The 22,139-nt window shown below is 41.2% G+C and overlaps 1 protein-coding gene across 1 annotated transcript in view; it reads left to right on the top strand.

Moving 5' to 3' along the window:
- The window catches only part of ephb4a (eph receptor B4a), a 43,350-nt gene extending 31,702 nt beyond the window's left edge, over positions 1-11,648 (top strand). The window contains exons 5-17 of the mRNA XM_030745906.1: positions 1,999-2,151; positions 4,138-4,473; positions 4,556-4,680; positions 5,176-5,341; positions 5,687-5,786; positions 7,001-7,065; positions 7,227-7,340; positions 7,779-8,026; positions 8,135-8,350; positions 8,750-8,899; positions 9,100-9,293; positions 9,881-10,039; positions 10,161-11,648. Of these exons, the coding sequence (XP_030601766.1) occupies positions 1,999-2,151; positions 4,138-4,473; positions 4,556-4,680; positions 5,176-5,341; positions 5,687-5,786; positions 7,001-7,065; positions 7,227-7,340; positions 7,779-8,026; positions 8,135-8,350; positions 8,750-8,899; positions 9,100-9,293; positions 9,881-10,039; positions 10,161-10,269 (2,135 nt within the window). The 3' untranslated portion in view covers positions 10,270-11,648. The remainder of the gene's footprint in view (positions 1-1,998; positions 2,152-4,137; positions 4,474-4,555; positions 4,681-5,175; positions 5,342-5,686; positions 5,787-7,000; positions 7,066-7,226; positions 7,341-7,778; positions 8,027-8,134; positions 8,351-8,749; positions 8,900-9,099; positions 9,294-9,880; positions 10,040-10,160) is intronic.
- Positions 11,649-22,139: the final 10,491 nt, after the last annotated feature.

Genomic DNA, 22,139 nt, shown 5'->3' with positions numbered 1-22,139 from the left:
GGAGAACTGCAGAGGTGAAGGGAGAGAGGGAGGGGAGGTGGTGCTCGGGGTAAAGATCATAACACTTTGAGAACATCAAAGCAAAGCAGACAAAAAAGAAGGAAGAAGCAGGATGATTCTCTCAGGAGCCGTGCAGCAGCTCTGCCTAATGAGTCCAATTAACAAGCCTCGCGCATGGACTACCCCCACACGCGCACATACTCACCGCATCACACCGACACAGATAAATGGAGAGTACTAAAAACAGAGAAACAAAAGAAGAAATGCCACATTTTCCAAGGGAAATGTCTGGTTTCATCTGTCTGTGTTTGAAGGTAGGACGTAGTTTGATCTCTGTGGGTGGTATAATGATTTTTCATAACAAAAAAATAATTTCCGACATTTTGCTCCTGGTGAGGTGGCATTTCCAGCGTTCTGTCACAGAAGAGAGTTGTAAGGCAAAACATTCACAAGGCCATAAAGGGAAATTGCCTTTGCAGAAAGACCGGGCAGTTAATTTGCTTGGTAGGCTGGTCATTTCAGAAAAATGAAATCGACGCCTGGGTTTAAAATTAAAATTCATTTTGCTGTAATACTATTATTTGCCAGAGACAATACATATATTTTCTGGGTCAAACACAACCATTTAAATGTAAAAGGTACGAATGCTGTCAAATTGATTTAGTGTTTCAAGTAAGCATGGTTAGAATATTTAAACTACATCTCTGAAATAAACCTCTATTAGACCATAAATACTCCTCCGTGGGAGGGTTATGTTTCCCCGTGTGCTGTTCTAGCCTTATTGTTGTTAGGCAAATAAGATTATAAAGAGGACACCCTAAATGGGTTAGAAATAGCCCCCTGTCTGCTCCCAAAATATTAATTTCTATTTGAAAAGCTTCCTTTCCTTCAGAAAACCAAAAAATAAAAATTCCAGAACTCAGAGTAACCGAACAAAACAATGACTTATCTTAGTATGGACTGCTGTGAGCAGCTGAATTCACTGAAAAGTTGCATAGTAATCAGTAGCAACTGCTCCTGTAAAACAGAAAGTGTTATCTGTGTCATCTTGTGGGAGCTCAAAAGCACCGAGGTTACAGGCAGCTCTTCACATGTGGCAAATTCCTGCGGCAAAATGTCAGTCAGGAAGGATCGGAGAGGGTGTTGACCCTGTGAAATGTGTCAGTTTTTCACTGCAACAATGTTCCCAGTTGGTGTGAAAGTTTATTGTTATATTTCTCTCACTCAGCAGCTGCATATCAGCCAACAGACTGAACACAGAATGTAAACACTGCAGGTTTTCTGTGATTGTATGCGGTATTAGAAGTGTGACAGCTTATTACACATTCGCATATATAACGCGTGTTGAATAGAAGCTGAGGTGAGCATGGTTTCAGACCATCTAATGACTGCTGTCACTCTTAATTCCTGTGTGCATTTATTTTCTTTTATTGATTGATGGTTTGGTCTGAAATATCAGATGTGATACAAAGCGAAGAAAAACAGGGGAGCGGTTTAGTTGATTTGGTCAAAATTGTGCTTAATTGTTTTTCCATCAGTCAACTAATTGATTATTCAGCCAGTCCTTTCAGCATGAGTTCACAATGCCTTTACATCTTGAGTACCACAGTGCTGGTTTAGGCTTTACAAAGGAGAGCTGGAAAAATATTTGAATCAATAAGCAATGACAGTTTTTCATAAGGACTACCACATGTCTGGTCTCATTATCCAGATATGGCCAGGTAAATTCAATGATAAGCAGCATGTCAGTCACAGGCAGGTTTTTTCTCCACTAAATTGACTATTAGTGTCAGTCTCATTACTGTGATTGTCTCAGTTTATAGCCCTCATTACATGGTTCTGTCTGTCAATCTGCAACCATCTGGCACCTAAGCATACCGAAATAAAGGATTTATTTGCAAATTCAGTTTGACCCAGGCCGGTATAGGACACAGTGAAGGTTTTATTGTATTTAATGCTAATGAGCCTTTATTTGTTCTTGCATGCTGTCCTCTTCAGCCTGTCCTGTGGGTCAGTTTAAGTCGGGCACAGAGGGACAGTGCAGAGGCTGCCCAGGATTCAGCCAGGCCACCATCAGGGGATCGTCAGTGTGTGCATGTCGTCCTGGGTACCTACGTGCCGAATCGGACACTCCTGACACCCCATGCACAAGTAAGTAAATGGTGTTTAATCCACATGCAAATATGGAGGTGCTAAGCAACACTCTTTTCTGTCTCGTGCTCTTCTTTGTCTTCTTCTAACATTTCTGGTGCTACTCCTCTTTTTCCTCCAGTGTCATTTAGCCAGGGTCCGCTGAGCTGCTTTGTGGCCTTTGTCCCACTGCTGGGCATTGAGATGCATGTCTTTTGTGACAGGTTGTTAGTGGGGGTGGGAGGGTAGGGGTTTCTCTCCAAAGTGAAGTAGGCATTGATGGTCTCGAGTGACACATCCATGCGGATTCAGGAATTTCAATTCAGGCTCATTTTGGATGTGTGAGTGGGAGGGACTCTTTAATTAGGTGCACTCTCTTGGAAGGGCCACAAGATGATGTGAAACAATGTGACACTCCGCATCAGGCTGTTGACTGTGGCTGTTCCCTGCAGGTGTGATATAAATACCAAATGGAATTCACATCCACCAGTTTTATTTTTTACTGATAACTTTAATTACAAAGGTTTTAATCTTAATAATTGATCTCTATAATAAGCTCATTTCTATTATGCATTCTGTTGTTGTACCGGATCGCCCGTGCAGTTCAGCACGTAACATTATTTTCAATTTGTATGCTAAATTTTAAACCAACCAAGCCACCTGTAAATCACGCAGACCTTTTCCCCATGAAAATAAGTGTAAGTTTTACATTTTTGAGACAGGCGTGGTGGTTTTAATAAAGTAGATTGTAATTGCCAAGACTTAAAATGTGTCACCTCCAAAAAAAAAAACCCCTAATACCAAATGCTGAATTCAGAATTCATACTCACCCAGATTGAGTGCGATGTTACTCCACTCGGGTTTCCAATGAGAACACCATTAGCACTTAAGTTAGCTGCAGGCTCAGTGACAAAGCTCTCTCTCCTTGGCAGGAACAGAAACTCATTCACAGTGCCTGAGTGGTCTTGCTGTTTAGTTATGCTTGGCTTGAGGCAATAGCTATCTTCTTACAATTTTCAGGCAGTGATCATTATCATCCAGTTTTAGACAAACGTAATTGCACCAGTTAAATCCAGCAGCACATATGCTCCCGCTGTGACGCAAAGCCACTGCAAGAGCATTGTTCTGCTTCGTGACTACATGTGCGGGCTGAATAAAATGTCTTCAGCTTATATCAGAAATCATAAAGAAACAATCGGTGTGGGTCATGGAAAAGTAAAACAGTAGCAAAATGGCACAGTGGAGATCAACACAGAACTTTAATGTACTGTAATTTCACCAGGGCAGCGTTACCCTGAAAAAAAAAAAGAAATATGATTCAATATTTGGCACCAAATAAATTGATAATATGTTGAGAACAACTACTGGTGCTTTCTGAAGGTACTTAATATTGCAAAAGCAGAAAAAAATCATAACAGGTAATGCTAGTATATTGATATTGCTTAATTAGTCTTAAGAGATTTAGAAAATCAAATGCTTGAATCTGACTAGAATGCTGCCGTTGGGATCAGGAAAAGGCCAAATTTAATGGAATATTTTGACATTTTGGGAGATATTTTAGTGTGGTGGAATAAATCAGTAATACTGTCATGTAAACATGAAGCTCTAGTTCTGGAAAAGTGTGATGTTGGGTGGGTTATAAAATCCCGACCATCCAACATGCAGTTCAGACCAACCATGTATCTGCTTTTCTACTAAGTGAAGCTAAGTGGCTGCTGCCTGCAGCAACATATTTACCTTTAATCAAAGTCAGATTTATGTATAAGCACATTTAGAAATGACCAAAGCATTGTATTTTGCTATAAAACAGAATTAAACAAATATAGAATGCAAAAATACAAAATAAAAAAATAAAATTTCATCAATTTTCTCATCCAGCTCTTAAAAAAACTACATTTTTAAGTAGACTGGTTTGCATACAGGAACTTGAATGCCTGCCAGTTTACAGTATTTTTTAAATATGAAAAAAGCCATGCTATTTTAACTATTTTTTTTTTGTCACTGTAGGAACTCCCTCGGCTCCTCGCAGCATCAACCCCACCGTTAACTTCACCACGCTCACTCTGGATTGGAATGAGCCGCTAGATAACGGTGGCAGAACAGACCTGAGCTACGCTGTGAGGTGCTCGCTATGCGGGTCACCAAAGGAAACGTGCCTGCCCTGCGGAGACAGCGTCAGTTACCGGCCTGCGCAAGATGGCCTTCTGGGTCGCAGGGTGGAGGTGTGGGGCCTGCTGCCGCACACAACATACACTTTCACTATTCAGGCACTCAACGGGGTGTCTCAGCTCAGTGCCAAGGCGCCTGCCAGTGAAAGTGTCAACATCACTACGACCCACAATGGTAAGATCTGCGGGAGGAGAGGAGGAAAGGTATAAATAGTCAGAATTTCACTGTATTTATAATTCTGCTGCCATCTGTGCAGTGCCGCCACTGGTGTCTGTGATTCAGAAGAGCGACTCCACAGAGAGCAGTCTGACTCTGCACTGGTCAGTCCCAGCTCAGCCACACTACACCATCCTGCAGTATCAGCTGCGCTACTGTGAGAAGGTAAGAGCCCCCTGACGACATCCCTCAACTGTTCCTTCATATATTTTTCATATTTCAGGATTTTCTTTGCAGGCTCGGGATTAAAAAGCTCTCTGTCACAGTGCAGATGTAGTTAATGGGGGACAGCATGTGGCTTAGATCATGTGAATCTTCACCACAGTTGAAGAAATGATATATTTATGAAAGATCAAGATGTGGTCATCTGAAAGTAATACAGCACACATACAGCAAAGAAAGAGGCAGTACACAGTTTACATGAGTGTAGGATATTAAGATATTAGTAACACGTTGGTAATGTTTTGGTTTTTTTTTATTATGTGATGTAATTAAAGTTACTGAAAGTTCAGGTTTAATTGAGGACAATTTAACTGAAGTTTATTAACCACACTTACTGCATTTTTAGCAGTTTTTCTAAGTTTAACTTTGTACTTTTCATGGTGATTATTTCTACTTTCATTCCTGGTTCAGACTCACTCTTGTTTGCTTTTTTGGCAGGAGCGACGTAGCGAGGACCAGTGCCACTTCATGGAGAGTAACAGAAACCAGGCTGTGCTGACAGACCTGCGCAGGGCTAGTCAGTATGAAGTGCGGGTTCGGGCACGCACCCTGGCCGGCTACGGCAGCTTCAGTCCACCAGTTATTTTCAGCACTCTGCCTGATGGTAAGGAAAGGTCTTGTTGGCTCTTGAAGAAGAGTCACACACATTTTTTTTTTTTTTTTTAAATTTCCAATGGGGAGTTCTTTTCACGTTCTTTCCTGCATAATCAATCCCTGAACAGTTTCTTTTTATGAATTTATCGCCTGTGTCCTTGTATTGCGTTAGTGTCCTTGTTGAGGCTCTTTAATATTATAAATTCCTGTCATGTTGTCCCCCCCATCCCCCATCTCTCATACCTTTCTTTAATACCTGTGTAAACCTCCTGTCATGGCTTCTGTCATTGTGTTACTCTCTTACTTACTGTCTCCTATTTTCTTTTCTGTCTCTTTTGTTTGTCGTCTCTCTCAGGACATGACTCTGCCTCCCAGTTCTTGGTACCTGGCATTCTTATCGCTGTCGGGATGCTGCTGCTTGTCACTTTCGTCTTTGTGGCCGCCTACTGCATTCGGTGAGAACGGGGGAAAGGGAAATAGGCACAGGAAAACAAGATAGATTTGCAAGTGAAAGAAGCTCGCGGAATAACAGGAAATGGAGCGAAAAGGATAGAAATCAAAAACCAATAACAAACGTGACCCCAATTTTACAGTTTTGCACTACTTTGTTCTTTTGTTTATACAAATCATATCTTATCAACGGTGGATTTGCACTCTGTTACCCACACCTTCTTTTCCCCCCTCTGTGAAGCAGTTGAGACACAAAGCAATGCTCATGATTTATTTTGCTTACACAGCTAAAAGCTATCCTGCTCATTAGAACATTTTCCTTAGGCTTCATTGTTTGAGTAAATAATGTTGGATGGCATCACAGGGAAAAAGAGAGGGAGAAGGTGCATACATTTGTGTGTGAGAAGGATGACGATAAAGGTAGAGGGCAGGGAAAGACAGGATACAGGCGTCCCAACCCTGTTTCCACAGGACAGAACAATAGCTGTGACCTTGTGACACACACACACACACACACATACACACGCACGCACGCATGCATGCACGCACACACACAAACCAGTGAGGGAGGCCCAGATCTGCCACTAACTGAGGGTGGTGCATTATTGCTATTTTAGGCTTATGAGGTGGGAGAGAGAAATGGAGGAAGGCAAGGATCCAGTAGCTACAGGGTTGTTACTGTACTGTAGGGATGAGTTTGCACCAGCTGAATTATAATGGAGCCGCTTGCGTCAAAGAGCAGAACCATATGGGTTGGCTCAGGTATTTAGCGCTACCATAAGTCATTGTTTATTGTGTGTTTACAGCAAAAACAAAACTTTTCACAACAAGGTGGTTTTGGTGTCTAATTATATAGAAAGGATGTATTTTTAAGCGTGCCTGTGGCTGAAGTGACCTCTGACCTCTCTCTGAATAGGGCCAAGATAGCACGGTGTTCCAACAAGTGTATCAATAATTCATTATACAGTGCCAGTCAAAAGTTTGGACACACTTTTGACTGGTACTGTATATATTTTTGCTATTTTAGTTTTATTATAGTCGGTTAGGTGTTGTGTTTTTTTTATTGCATCTGAACAGTCCCATTGTGATATGCATCACATTGGGCTGATAAAGCACTAGGAACACTTGCCAAAAAAGTGAAATAAAACATCAATTCTTCAGATAACTGCACTGCCATGCTAATCTTGTTTCATTTATACTGATCTCTTTGTGCCTTCAGCCGGCACAGCCGAATAAAGGATCCAGAGCTGAGTGACAAAAACAGCCAGTACCTCATTGGCCAAGGTAAAGCATCAAGGACATGCACGCCGAACCACAGCTCTGATTTACAAATCATTCACGTCAGGGAAATCATTTTTAATGTGACCGGGCTCCCTGCCGCTCATGGTTCTGTAACATTTGTGCTCTTTCATTTCCCACGCTTCTGTTTGTCTTTCCTCTCAAAGGGGTCAAGGTTTATATCGACCCTTTCACCTATGAGGACCCTAATGAGGCAGTGAGAGAATTTGCCAAGGAAATCGATGTTTCCTTTGTCAAAATTGAGGAGGTCATCGGTGCCGGTAAGCCCCATCTGTATGCTTTTCCTGTGATTAATAAATCTATAAACTTTGCACTGGTCTGCTCTTTCTGAGGACTTGCTGGCTGCAGTCGTTGCTTTTTGTTATTTGTTTTGTATTTTTAGCATATTGTTCTCTTTCTCAAAATAACCTTATTAAAATATATCTAATTGCTAAATTAAATTGATTCAGTGACATTTAAAACCATTGCCTGGATTCTTCTTTATCAGTCAAAATTCAATTTAGCTGCAGAAAAAAACACAATTAACTGATAAATATGTTCCCAATATTGGTGGCCCTCATTCAAACCAAAGGGCATTGCTAGCTGCAAGCAAGCATTACATTTGGTAAATGCAACAGTTGTCTTCATAATGTGGTAAACACATGATGGGGGGGAGAAAAACAGCCATAATCATGTATTTACGTGTCTGTGTGCTGCAGGGGAGTTTGGGGAGGTGTGTCGAGGACGACTAAAGATTCCAGGGAAAAAGGAAAACTACGTAGCAATTAAAACTCTAAAGGGAGGTTACACTGAGAAGCAGAGACGGGACTTCCTGTCTGAGGCATCCATTATGGGACAGTTCCAACACCCCAACATTATCCATCTGGAGGGAATCATCACAGCCAGCTGTCCAGTCATGATCCTGACAGAGTATATGGAGAATGGAGCTCTGGACTCTTTTCTTCGGGTCAGTATGACTCAGACAAACGAACGCCAAAGCACACTTCTCTCAAACAGTGAAACACACCGTAGTGCCACTCATTCTCAGACTGAACTGGTTCTCTTCGCTCCGCAGCTGAATGACAGCCAGTTCACACCCATCCAGCTGGTTGGTATGCTGCGTGGCATTGCCTCTGGCATGAAGTACCTGGCAGAGATGAGTTACGTCCACCGAGACCTGGCTGCCCGCAACATCCTGATCAACAGCAACCTGGTGTGCAAGGTGTCTGACTTTGGCTTGTCACGCTTCCTGCAGGAGAACTCCTCTGACCCGACCTACACTAGCTCTCTGGTGAGACAACAGCCATCCTCAGTTAATGCTTAAGGAAGAAGGCCTTCCATTCATTTCATATACAGTATATGTAGGATAAAAATCATAGAAATCATCCAAAAATGCTCATTTTAATCTCTAGCACATCAATGGGACATTAAGACAAAGACGATGCAGTGATGATGAGGCGGTGTAACTTCCACAGTGCAGTCAGTTGTTAATTAGACACGTACTATATAAATAAATAGTAGACAGTTTTATTTATCCACATGCTTTTCATTTTCTGAAATTTTATATTGATCATAAAAGCTTTTTAATTTAAAGTTAGCATTTTGCCTTCCTTCAGTTTCCTTCTCAGAGCCCCGCCCGACCATGTTTATATGAAGTTCTGCAGCACTGACTGTTTACCTTTCTGTGCAGGGAGGTAAGATCCCAATCCGCTGGACAGCACCGGAGGCGATAGCCTTCAGAAAGTTTACCTCAGCCTCAGATGTGTGGAGCTATGGCATCGTCATGTGGGAGGTCATGTCTTTTGGAGAAAGACCGTATTGGGACATGAGCAACCAGGATGTAAGTTGAAGCAAGAAAATCCATGCTGGGCTGTTTTATTAAGTGTTTTTTTTTTTTTTTAATGATTTCTCAGGTTTTGTTAGCCCAGTCTTTATAAAACACTTGGAACTTAGGTAATCAGTGAGGTGTTTAAGTCTTGACTGTTATCATGAGATTCCCTATTACCTGGATGTATAGTTAATGATATATGTTTCTATCAGGTGATCAATGCCATAGAGCAGGACTATCGGCTGCCCCCACCACCTGACTGCCCCACCCACCTGCACCAACTGATGCTGGACTGCTGGCAGAAGGACCGCTCGGCACGGCCTCGCTTTGCAGACCTTGTTAGCGCTCTGGACAAACTCATCCGCAACCCCGCATCGCTGAAAATAGTGGCTCAAGAAGGAGCAGGGTGAGAGTGCAGATGTGTTTTGAACAGTTAGTTGAATAAGGTTCTGGACCACCACAGTGGATTTTAAATCAAACAAACAGGATGTGAGGTAGGGGCAGACAGCTGTCATTCAAGATTCTTAACAAAAGTATTGCATTAACTGTTCAGGAATCCCCTTTTTATATGTAGTCCCTGATTTTAAAAAACAAACAAACAAAAAATGTCATTGTCCAAATACTTATTGGCCTTGCTGTACGCACAGAAACACTGAAGCATGTCTTCATCATGTCTTTTTCTTAGTGTTCATTTAAAGCCCTGACAGTGACAGGGCAGGCATTAGCCTCCTGCTGCCCAATCTTGTGCACCACCTCATTGTCCTGTTGTGACCTGTCAGCCACTTGCTGTGCCCATTTCCCTGCCTCGACATTATTGGTTACATACAGCTGAGGACATTCCACCCCTGGCAGATCCCATTGTTTGTCCCTGTCAGTCACTCAGCTCAGCTTGTCAACTGGAATGTTGCTGCAGGGACATATATAAGCTCTTCATTGAGGTTTTGGTGACAGTGCATGTAAGCTATTCCTTTGTTTCTGGATCCTGTCCCCTAGGCCGTCCTACCCCCTGCTGGACCAGCGTGCACCTTTAGCTCTCCCACCGTGTGCCTCAGTGGGGGATTGGCTAAGGGCCATCAAGATGGAGCGTTATGAAGACAGTTTCCTTCAGGCCGGCTTCAACTCAGTGGACCAGCTAGCCCAGATCACTACACAGTTAGTTCATATTCCCTTTTTTTTTAAAACATACTAAATGTGATACTTGGTTTATCCAAGTAAAAATTAGTCTATGAAAATTGAATCTCTAATTAATTTATTTATTTTCTCGTCTCTTTAGAGATCTGCTGCACATGGGAGTGACTTTGGCTGGGCATCAGAGGAAAATCCTTTCCAGCATCCAGACAATGACCTTTCAAAACAAGAGCACTGCAACTGTGACCTTCTAGCTGACCTGCCTCTTATTCTGGACATGACACCAGCACACAGGTGCTGTCAAATACTGAGAGCACTCTGGATCCTCTGCTGTGAGCCACTTTGAACACAGACTCAAAGAGAGATTAGCAACTTTATTCATGACCAAGAAAAATAGGGGGGAAAAAGTCATGTGAACTGTTAAGAGTTGTCCAGAGATTGGCAGGTCTCAGTCACAGAGGGACCAGGTGATAAAGCTGTGCAGAGTGACTGCTTCTTTTTTTTTTTTTTTAACATTTGTGGTCAGTGTTTTTACATCTACCCAAGATTTGGAGTCAGTACATGTGGTAAACAGAGGACCAGCAGACCAGTGTCATTAAAAAAAAAATATATATATATATACTGGTCCGTTGTCTCAAAATGTCACTTTGAACTTTCACCAAAGGAGACAAGAAGAAATGCCAATATTTTTAGTTTTCGTATTGTTGTGTAATTATGAATGGAAACTGCTTTCGAGGCTGATGACATTACTTGAGAGACACCTTTCACATCAAGAACATGAACATTTTAAGTGTGGGACTTTTACTCCCCACCCCCCACCCAATTTGATTTCAATATTACCTCCTTTTTACTCAGGTGTGATGTGTAATGCAGACTTTGGAGAGCGCTGTACTCGCTCTAATCAGACTCCTGATCTTCCTCAGTCTGGCTCTCTTTGCCAGCTCAGCAACATGTGAGAAGAAAGGCACAGAGACATATCAGCACTTTTGTCATTTCAGAGTCAATTGTAATCTTCAGTAACTCCATGTGTTTCTCATGGAGAGAGGTTGGTTATTTCTAATTCTGGTGTTTCTGCTGGCAGCTCAGTTTTATTATAGTCGGGCTGAACAAAGACCAAGTGGACTGAGAGACCAGAGAAAACTGTAGAATCAGTTCTCTTTATAGAAAATAACAAAGGATGTAGTCTGGCCTCAAGCTTGTTTTTCTTGATATAACTGATACATTTTTAATTATCTTATTCTGTATTCTGCATTTTTCAGTGCCATTCATTTGTCTTTGTGAACTAAAATGCCATTTTTATAAAGCAGAAGTCTTTCACGAGTGATTCGGTTCTGTCTCTTTTAAATACACCTTAAAGGGTAACTGTCTGCTTTTGTGATACAAAAAGAGGTTCCTAACAAAAAGCATGAAAAACAGTACATGACCTTAAGTTAACACACTAGCTTGTAGCCACCTTGGTTGGTTGGTTTCACCAGTGGTTTCGCTCTGCAAAGCCAGTGATTCTCACAGCTGCTGTTTGATTAGCAGAGCAACACCTCTCACTTTGCTGGATGTAATGTCAGTACAATATTTCTGCATATGGGTACCTAAAAAGGATAAGCAGAAGAAGATAGATGGATGGATGGAAAACAAAGCACAGCTACCAGCTGTAGGCTAGAGTTGTAGACAGTCTCCTCAACACAATGTTTCTGCGTTTCTTAGAAAATACCTCATATATATATATATATATATATATATATATACACACACACACACACAGTTAACAGGCTGGCTTGCGGTCAGCAGTACCTATTGCTTAATACTAATGTTACTCGTGCACTGTAAAGACTTCTTACTGTTTCGAAACGCACATCACGTGTTTTGTGGACAGAGTTGAACTTCCAGCCTGTGCTCCAGTAGTGTATCTTCGCATACTTTGCCTATACAAAGGCATACTAATCTTTTGACGCATACAAGTTTGCACTTTTCCGGGACACTTGTCCGGGACATGCCAGAATTTGTTGATTGTTTTTTGTGTAATGGACCCAATGTACTACCCACAGCTAGAGGCAAGGACATAAAATACAGCTGTACAAAACTTGGGCTACGATAAATTGTTGTAAATATTGATGGAAGCCTGGACTTTCTGGATACATGGATGCTTCCCCTGTAAGACATCCTCTGTCATCACAATGTAGCAACACTGATGTTATGTAGTCCGGAGGCTTTGCTCGGTTTGTCTTCAGTCTGCGTAAAGTAAATGCCAAATCACTGATTTAACGTCACTAAATGCTCCATTCATACGTGAAATGTTTGCATAAATGCTGAACAGTGTTACAGATAAAGTGTCTACAAGTATTTTTGATTTGTTTACGTGCCACTTGAGCTAACATGTCACCAACATAGCATCTACAATACTGAAACTTACAGTGAAAGTACTAGTTTTCCAGTTGCTGCTGTCGCTAATTTATTTTTCTTGCCTATATTTTTGATAAGATAGGGAAAAATTCTTTATCAGGCAAAACCCTGGAAACTATATCATTTGGAGTCTAATTCAGAATTATTTAATTCAGTCCAGTCTGTCCATTACACGGCTTGCAACAATACCAACAATATTCTGGCTTTAAAGAGCACAAAAAAGCTTTTTTTTTAACTTATTTTTAGGATACAGTGATGCCTATTTGTTAAATTATTTGTCCAAAATGTTTCTTCAGTTGCTCCAAAACTTCACCAAGACTCTTTAAGATTTAGCATGGGACAGGATGCATAGCTAGTGGACACTGGTTTAACTCACCGCGTTGAGCAGATGACCCATCTGCTATAAGGCTGATTCAGAGGCCTGGGTTTGGGTCTGCTCAGAGGCCATTTGCTGCATGTCTTCCCCATGGTCTTTCAAAAAAAAAATCTGTCTTCTCCACTGTCCTGTCAAAATAAAGGCTTAAAAAAAGGGATAAAGGCATGCACAGCTAGCAGTTACATGGAAGAACTGCAAAGTGTTTCTACTTTCCCCCCAAAGCTCCACAAAAACAGCTTGAAGTCATCAGGATCCTTGTGAAAAAGCATTTTAACTGGCTGGAGTTCAAAATGTCAAAGCATTGCTCAGAGATGTTGCAAATGTTGAAGGATGATATCAGCCTTTTTGACATTTATGTCGTGTATAATTTACCCTGGGTAGCTCAAAAACATGCAGTTTATCAGGATACTTGTGCGGAGACAGCTAGGCTGCTAAAACGTACAGAGTGCATACGTAAGTGCATCGAATCATTTTTTCTAAAGAATTATCTTTGTTGATAGAGATGTTTTCTTAGCATTTTTGTTTTTCTTTATCAACTTTGCCTGAAAAGAACAGGAACACACAGCATTTCCCCCACATGTTCAAATGTACATGATGCAAACCTAAAATGAGCTCTTGGTTATGACCTTACACATCAGTCCCAATGATATACAGCAGACCAAGTTTGGTCAAAATGTTAGAGACAATATAAAGAAATAATCCTGAGTGAAATACACTGCAAGTGTGTGAAACGTTCCTTTTTAAAGATTATGGGGAAAATTGAAGATCTCAATAATGGCAACTCTGAATAAATGAACAGATAACCAGTGTTTTGTTTATCCATCACAAGTATAGGCTAATCTGTGTTCAGAATAAAGATACACACCAGTGTCATATCTCAGTTGTTTAACATGTCAGAAGGCCTTTGTAGACATCCAGACTCATTTTCCACTACAAGCTAAGCATGAAAACTGTATAAATAAAAGGATGTTGTAGGACATCCATATCTGACCTGAAGTGATAACCCACATGGTTTACCTGTCTCTGGTCCAATGGCAGACTGCTCTGTCCCAGTGACCCTGTTCACTTTTGTCCCAGATTCAAAGAAAAATGAGCACACAACAAAGCAGCTACATCTTTGCAAAAACACACTGATCCTTCTGGATTTCTTTGAGCCTCTCTCCTCTAATTTAGTTTTATTCCAGTGCTACTAGATGGGAACTAAATAAATGTTTCTTGGTTGCCTTCTTTTAATCTTTGGTTAAATAATGTCTTGCCAAAACTTTCTGAGATCATGTAAGTAAAATGTCTAATAGTTTTTTGTTTTTTTTTTGTCTTCTCAGTGTCTCTTGTTTCAGGCTTGCTTCTCATCTATCCTATTGCCCCGTTTTTAATAATGAGATAGAAACAAGAGAATGCAAGGGCTCAAAATGAGTCCCCCTACAGTTCCCAGCTTTGCTTTCTCGCAGCTTTTCCTCTCTCTCTGTTCCTCCAGAGAGCCTTTACCCCCGAGGGCTCAAAGCTTGTCCTCTTCTATGTTTCCCTTCCTGGTCCTCAGCCCTTTTAATCATGAAGAGATGTTCTTTTCTTCTCCTGTGCCTTGGGCAGAGAACAGCTTATGGCACAGCATAAGCTTAAACTCTCTCACACATACTTTTTTTTTTTTACCCCGTTCTCTTCTTCCATCTCCAAAGCTACCATAAACATGCTGAGCTGCCTGGGCTTCCAAAAGCATTTAGGCTCATTGATTAATGTGCTTTGATTATCTCTGTGTTACTGGCTCATTCTTCTTGTTCTATTGTTCTGGTGTGGCCCACAAAGTATAGACCTGCACAAGCGGAGCTTCGGTGTTGTGGAGATTAAAAAAAGAAAGAGAGAAAATGATGAGTAACTGTTGACTGTTGTTTATGGTTTATTTTCAGCCCCACAGTGCATTTTGGTTTGCATGAATCCCAGCGTCGGAGTGATTCAGTGTTTGAAAGAGAGAGATAGGTATTCATCTGGTTTCTACTTCTGTCAGTGCCTTCAGTGACCCCTGACCCTGCCACATAGTACAAATCCAGCCTCAGCTTTGTCTGCGTATCTGAATGGCCATTCATTAGGGCTGCTGTTGGGCAGAGAGTAGACCAGGCCGAGCAGGTTTTTAGCATTTGGTGGGTTGTGTCATTCCCCTCAAATTCCTGTGTGCATCCAAGTGTGGAGAACTTGTGTGTGCATGCATGCTGATGGTCGTGGTGGGTGGGGGGCTACCCAGAGGGACAGGTACATGTGGATTTAAAAGAAGGGGGGGTGGGGGAGGGAGATAATTTGTAATGGTTTCACCCTGTCTGGAGCAGTAAAACTCACAGAAAATGTGTGTGTGTTCCTGCATTAAATGTGTATTGTTAAAGGTTTAGTCCAGCTATATGACTGCACTCCCATAACATTGGGAGACTCAGAAAACAGATAAAAAAAAATTTTTTTAAAAAAGCCAAATTTAAAACAGCTGAGTCTGAATGGATTTGACCTTCTAGCATGGGGGGGAAATGAGAAGAAACCCACCATACCCATATTTGAATGATTATCATATCTCACAGAAATCTCATATAAATAAGTTTGCTTTGAGCAAACCCTTACTCCCTTTTTTCCCCCCAAAGCATTCCTTATGAAAGCTCAAATGCCACTTCATCATTACTCCTTCAGTTTTTTTGGAAACCACTGACTAATTTCATTTTCCATTAGTCTTCGTTTTCAATCTGCAGCATTGGTTTGATTTTCCACAACAGCACTTATCTGGAGATGGAAGTTTAGGTTTGAGATTGTCGCTCCTATGCCACTCTCCCTCCGCTTCAGCTGCCAGATTTCCTCCCCGAGATGATTTCCAGACAGTTTGATCAAAATGGCCCAATATTTCTGAGCAAATCCACTGAGCAGCCAGCTAAGATTATTTTTCACCTGTGTACGCATTGTGATTTTGGAGGCACATTGCTCGGCAGAGCGCTTCCACTCTGTTTCGTATTAAATCTGATCGCTGGAAAAGTTGTCACTCCTCGCTGCTCTACAGCATTTCTGTTGACTTTGCAGGAGATTGTGCCAGGCCATCGCTGTAAATAAGAATTTGTTCTTTGCTGACCCACCTGATCAAATAAAAGTTGTTGGAATTTAATTATACTTTTCATGCTGCAGCACAGTTTTATGTGGAGTTAGTCTAGTATTTTAAATCATGTACTTAATCCATTTAATCAGTGTAAACTTTTAGATTACAGGCCCCTGCTGTCTCTTCAGTACTGATGTAGAGGAGTATTCAAATATTGTTATATTATCCACTGTCAGGCTGTTGCTTTCCCAATTAATTTATTTTGGTATCACTTAAATGTATTTAAGTGTACCGAATGACTAATAATATACACAAAACAGCCTCTTTATTAGGTGCACCTGTTCATCAATGCAAAATATCTAATCAGCCAATCACATGGCAGCAAGCCAGTGTAGATGATCAAGATGACCTGCTGAAGTTCAAAGCGAGCATCAGAATGGGGGGAAAGGGTGATTTAAGCGACTGAATGTGGCATAGCTGTTGGTGCCAGACAGGCTGGTGTGAGTATTTCAGAAACTGCTGATCTGCTGGAATTTTCCCACACAGCCATCTCTGAGATTTACAGAGAATGGTCTGAAAAAGAGAAAATATCCAGGGGGTGAAAATGCCTTGTTGATCCCAGAGGTCAGAGGAGAATGGCCAGACTGGTTCAAGCTGATAGGAAGGAAGCTTGCTACAACCAAGGTATGCAGAAGACCCTCTCCGAATGCACAACAGAAATAGAACGCTTTTATTGCCACCAAACATGGAGGATGATGAAAATATAGCAGCTTACACAGTCCATACACAATACATTGAACTTTGAAGCAGGCCTATAGCAGCAGAAGACCACACTTGGTGCCATTCCTGTCAGCTAAGAACAGGAAACTGTGGCTACAGTTCGCACAGGTTCGCCAAAATTGAACAGCAGAAGATTGGAAAAATGTTGGCTGGTCTTGTGAGTCTCACTTTCTGCTACAATACTCAGCTGGTGCAGTCAGAATTTGGTGAAAGCAATGTGAAAACATGGATCCATTCAACGGTTCAGGTGGTGTAATGATGTGTGGGATAATTTCTTGGCACACCTAAGTACAAGTGAACATCAATTAAAACATCACAGTCTACCTGATTATTGTTGCTGGCCATGTCCACCCTTTTATGACCTCAGTGTACCAATGACGGCTGCTTCCAGCAGGATAATGCACCATGTCACAAAGCTGAAATCATCTGAAAGAGGTTTCTGGCCCGTGACAATGAGCTCAATGTACAATACAATACACTGTGCAATCTGTACAATAGTAGTGACACAGCATAAGTCACACGTAAGCACAGAAGTAGTGTTTTCCCTGAAAATTTTAAGTATAACATATAAAACAATACCTTACAACAATTTCTAAAGTAACTTAACCTTGTAACTCTTTAGGAGCTGCAAAATATTGTCACATAATAAAACTGAAAAAATATTTTCCACCTGAAACGTTGTTAGCTCAGGTCGAGCTTTTTAACCAGCTGCTTACAGCCCTGCTTTTCCACCATGTAACCCCATCAGTAATTTCCATCCACCATTTGCTCTTCCTGTCATATGGAGTGCAGCTAGCGAGTGCAGCTCGTGATGCTTGGTTGACCCATTTGATTACTTTTGAGTCACACATCACCAGCTGCTAGTATCTCGCCCTTCGCAATCTGGTTGTACTCAATGCTGTTTTTGCCTCAAGTGGTGAAACAAGTTTGTTGCTTCCTGCCTTGAGCGGGAACAATTTCTTTGCATGGTTTACAAAGCCCCATGCTTTGTTGGAGTTGTTGGAGGTTGTTGAAGTAGCTCCCTCTTTAGGTACTAAATTGCGATCGGAGGCTGACGCGGCTCTCGCTGTCGGACATGAACGTAAACGCGCCTCTCGTGTTGATTTCGACCACTATTCAACTCTGCATCCCTGTGACACCAGAAAAGGATAATCGGAAGAGGATGAATGGATGGATCAACTCTGTTTAGGTTCAGTCATGTACAGGACGCTGTTCAAACAAGTCATTAACTTTGTTTAGCATAAACCACATTTAGCAGCTGCTCATTTAATGATGCTTAGTAACCAATTTAGCTCAGTTTATCCATTATGTTTATCTGACAGCTTAGTTTCTATTGTTAGTTAAGAATTTCATATGGTTAGGTGTATTTTTGTAGCTGTTTAAACTGCATACTGATAGCTAATGTTTTAACTAGGCTACTAGCTAATTAATTTTAACTTTGTAGTCATAATTTTAACACATTTTTTCAAGGGTTTAACACATTTTCTACACATTACTGTATCTAATATAAAAAAAAGATATCTGTTTATCCAGTACTGTACATTTAGCCAACACTTTTATATGTTTATCTAGATCATTAACTAGCAGTTAGCCATAGGTTTAGCTTCCTGTTTTAACCTGTTTTGTTCTTTTTTCCCCACTACTTTTGATTATCTCTTTTCTGTTACTGTTAACATTTCTGCTCAGATCTGTGAAAGCTTGTTTCCACCACTGAAAATTACATTTTTTTGCCATCTATAAGTCCAAATTTTAGGTTATTATTTTACAAGTTTGACATGAGAACTCAACATTTCAAACATTTATTTACGCATTAGTTTGAATTAGTGAAAATCTTTGGAAAACAATATAATTTTTGTTTGGCTTTTTTTTTTTTTTTTTCCCCTGTGACAGAAACCAGCTTCCATTCAACCTGTTCAGTTCTTTAATAAAAACGAATATTTCTTTGTACCTTCTGGGTTACGCAGAAGAACTCATTGTGGTACTAGTAACCTTAGTTGGGAATCACTGAAATAGTTTAGCAGTGCTGATATATAGCTATGTACTTCTCAACCAGACTTCACAGAAGAGATCACATTTGATGGAGGTGTTAGTGTGATGAAGAATGCGAATATGGGTTTTATCACCTTCAGGGTGAGTGAATGGCCCCTCCAAAGGTGTTTGCTGGTTCCTGCTCTGTCAGCTTTCAGCAGCCATCCATCTCTCCCGTGTCACCCTTTTGTTTTGCACTCAGCTAAGATGTGCTTCTTGCCTTCTGTGAGGAAATGAAAGCCGTGTGACCTTCCCGCTTCTTACCGTCTTCATGTGAATCACTCCATATTCTAAAACTCAAGCCACATGCGTCAAGGACGACTATGTTAGGCGAAGGGAATTAAAAGTGGTGCTTCATGTGGCAAAAAGGATTGTGTGTATGTGTCTGAAGTGAAGGAAAGGAAAGTTCATGAAAAGGCCGTGATCAGAGATGGCAAACCTCTCACGTGAAAGCTGTTTGTGATCAGTGAGGTTGATTGCCCTTTGTGAACCCAGATTGATGGGTTTACTCTTCAGCGTTGCGCTTAACCTCTCCTATAGGTCTCACCTTTAAGTCCTAAGTCATCATAACTCCTCCACCCTTCTGAGCCCCACCAGTATAAATCTTTACCCTGAGCTGAAATGCGTATGCACCCAGAGTCACCTTGTCGCTAACTAAGAACACACAGCCTTCATGGTGACCACCGGGCATTTCTGAGGCTTGATTTAATCAGACAAAGTTTGTAGAACTTTCAGGATTTGGAGAAACTACCAAACAATAGCAATTTAAAACATCCCAGGGTTATTTTTACCCTACCTCAACAAAGCTTCCAGTTTTGTATGTTTTCTCTGTTTTTCGTAATTACAGTAACGTCTGGCCTTTATATTTGTATTGTGGCCATAGCTGTTTACCTTAACTGGATGTTTATCCTTCTTTTTTCTACATTTAAATTACAGTTCGCCAAGCAATTGCCTGAATTAGCTGTTTTCATAAATGTCTACAAAGCAAATGAGCGGTAAACACAGAATATCCCAGTAAACAATGACACGCATGGAAGGTTCTGCACTGAGAGCACAGTTTGGTTTTAAAAGCAAAGGTAAAGTCTTTTTCAGTCTTTTTTCAGAGGGTGCATGAATGCGTATCCCCACACAGCACGTCGCCAGATTAAAGCACCCCCCTAATATTCCCCCGTGCCCCCCTAACCCAAACCTACACCTTCTCCTTTAGCTTTGGAATGACAGTCCATCAGAACTATTGATTATACTGCAAAAACATGACCACTCACGTTTAGTACTGACCCCATGCACGGGGGGTGGGGGTGGTGGTGGGGGGTTGGGGGTGTCTGTGCTCACATTGTGACAATATACAGGGTAGGGAAGTGTGTGTGTGTGTGTGCGCGCACCCACTTAGAAATCTGAGCAAGGAACATATGGTTATGATTTAACCAGCATCTGGATGCAATACAATGAGGTTTACAAAGCATAAACTGTGTGCATTTGCGACAGAGGCTGCAGTATTGAAAGTAATCAGATTACAGAAATAAGTAAACTGTAACCTTGGGCACACACCATCACCCATCACCAAAAACGTACCCAGAATGGAAGAAATAACAGTTAACTCTCTCTCTCTGTCTCAGGTCTGTATTTACTGTGTTTTGGGCTCCCTCTAGTGTGCATAAAATTGATCTATTTTTGTTCTCATACTGAGAGAAAATAACTAATGCTTTAATTCTCGTTTATTTCGAATCATGCGCACAGCCTCATCATTCGGGAAAATTAAAGAATGAAATATGCCCTGACGCTGAATATTAGATAAGGATTGAGGCTGCCGTCTGTGTAGAATTGGGCTCAGCCTTGCAGTCAGTGTCTCAAATTAATCTGATCCAATATCACTCCCACTTTTAACAATCAGAGAATCTGATTGTAAACACGACGTGCAGCCTGCGCCACTGTCTGGATTCACAAAAATCACCCAGAGATACGGAGAGTAGTGGTCCTTAGTGGTGATCTGAAGTCATACTGATCCTGAATCTATTCGTATCACCGTGCATCCGGACAGATTTGTTATTCTTGAGTTCTCGAGGTTGGGCGTTCAACAGCTTCTCACACAGAGGAGAAATTAGGCTATAAAAAGGTAACTTTGAGTCAGGATTACCATTATTCACCTGCGCTACTTTGTCGCCACCTAGTGGCGATGGCAGACTTTGACACCCCAAAGGAAAAGCAGAGTCATGTTTCAGCAGGTCGAGCACAAGTCTGAGAGGATGCAGAGGAGACGCCTTCTCTCTCAAAATGAAGTCCTCCTCATATCTGTCTATTATGCAACTGTTGTCTTTGTAAACATAGTTTATAACAGAATTTCTGCTCTTTTATGAGGAGGTCAAATATGTACTTGTCTTCAATCAATAATTGTTCTTATTCTCTCTCTCTCTTTTTTTTTTTTTTACCTAGGTTACACCATATTATAAAACAAACAAAACAAAACACACACACACAACACAAAAAATAACTACAATAAGAGCCACACCTGCCTAAAATAAAGTACTTGCACCCACACCAGATCAATGCCTGACAGTGGGGAAATGCTACAAAACAAAGACAACAAAACAAGACAGGACAAAAGGTAAAGTGTTATACATCATTAGGATTTCCATTTTGTTTTAATTGTTCTATAAATAGAAAAAAGAAAAGGTGCATTTTAGATGATCACGTGCTTTTTATTATTTGAGCTACATGGTTCTTTAAAGAAAGAGCATTATGCACCTTAGTGCCTCTGAATCAGCATATGTTTACACTTAAGTGACAAAGCCCTCTTGGAGTCATAGTAATTATGATGGAAGTGATGGATGAAGTCATGCAATGTTGTTATAGTGTGACTGCATGCAGGCGGGAGGTCAGGGTGGAGGGACGGGTCAGCAAAAACGCTGGACGCAAATACATGAACGATCTGTGTTCATTGATGCCATCTGGCAGTCAGTGTGGGCTTTAGCAAAAGGCTGGTGATTCCCTAATTGTAACCACAATGTGTCCTCAGCTTTAAACACGGCAAAATATGATCTTTCCCCTAGCCCCCCTAACCCTAAGTTGTTTTGTTGTTTGGATTTAACCTAACCTTGAGCATAATGTAAAGTATGATGCAAGCTTGTCTTTCATCTTTAAGGGGAGATTTTTGAATCACCTCTGAGTGTAACTTCCTGATGTGGCTGCTTGATATTTACAGATTGCTCTGACATGATGTATAAAAGTACCAGTAGGTGAACAGCGCTGAAGTTGGGCATGATTTAAGATGAAAGGTTTTTCTGCTACACCTTAGGGAAAATGCCTCCATCTGAAGTAGACCTGGTGCTCACACAATCAATCGAGCTCGCCTCCTTCTCATCACTGTACAGTATGTACAGGGGGGCAACAAATAGCATGACTCCATTGTGGTTTTGCGTGCTCTACATTCCTGTGTTACTATATTGTTCGACCGACGAAATCTATCTTTGCACGGTTACGCAACAGATAAC

The sequence above is a fragment of the Archocentrus centrarchus genome, chromosome 14 (assembly GCF_007364275.1).
Source record: "Archocentrus centrarchus isolate MPI-CPG fArcCen1 chromosome 14, fArcCen1, whole genome shotgun sequence".
Classification (NCBI taxonomy): domain Eukaryota; kingdom Metazoa; phylum Chordata; class Actinopteri; order Cichliformes; family Cichlidae; genus Archocentrus; species Archocentrus centrarchus.
The sequence above is the reverse complement of the archived record's forward strand: the minus strand, read 5'-3'. Positions and strand labels throughout refer to the sequence as shown.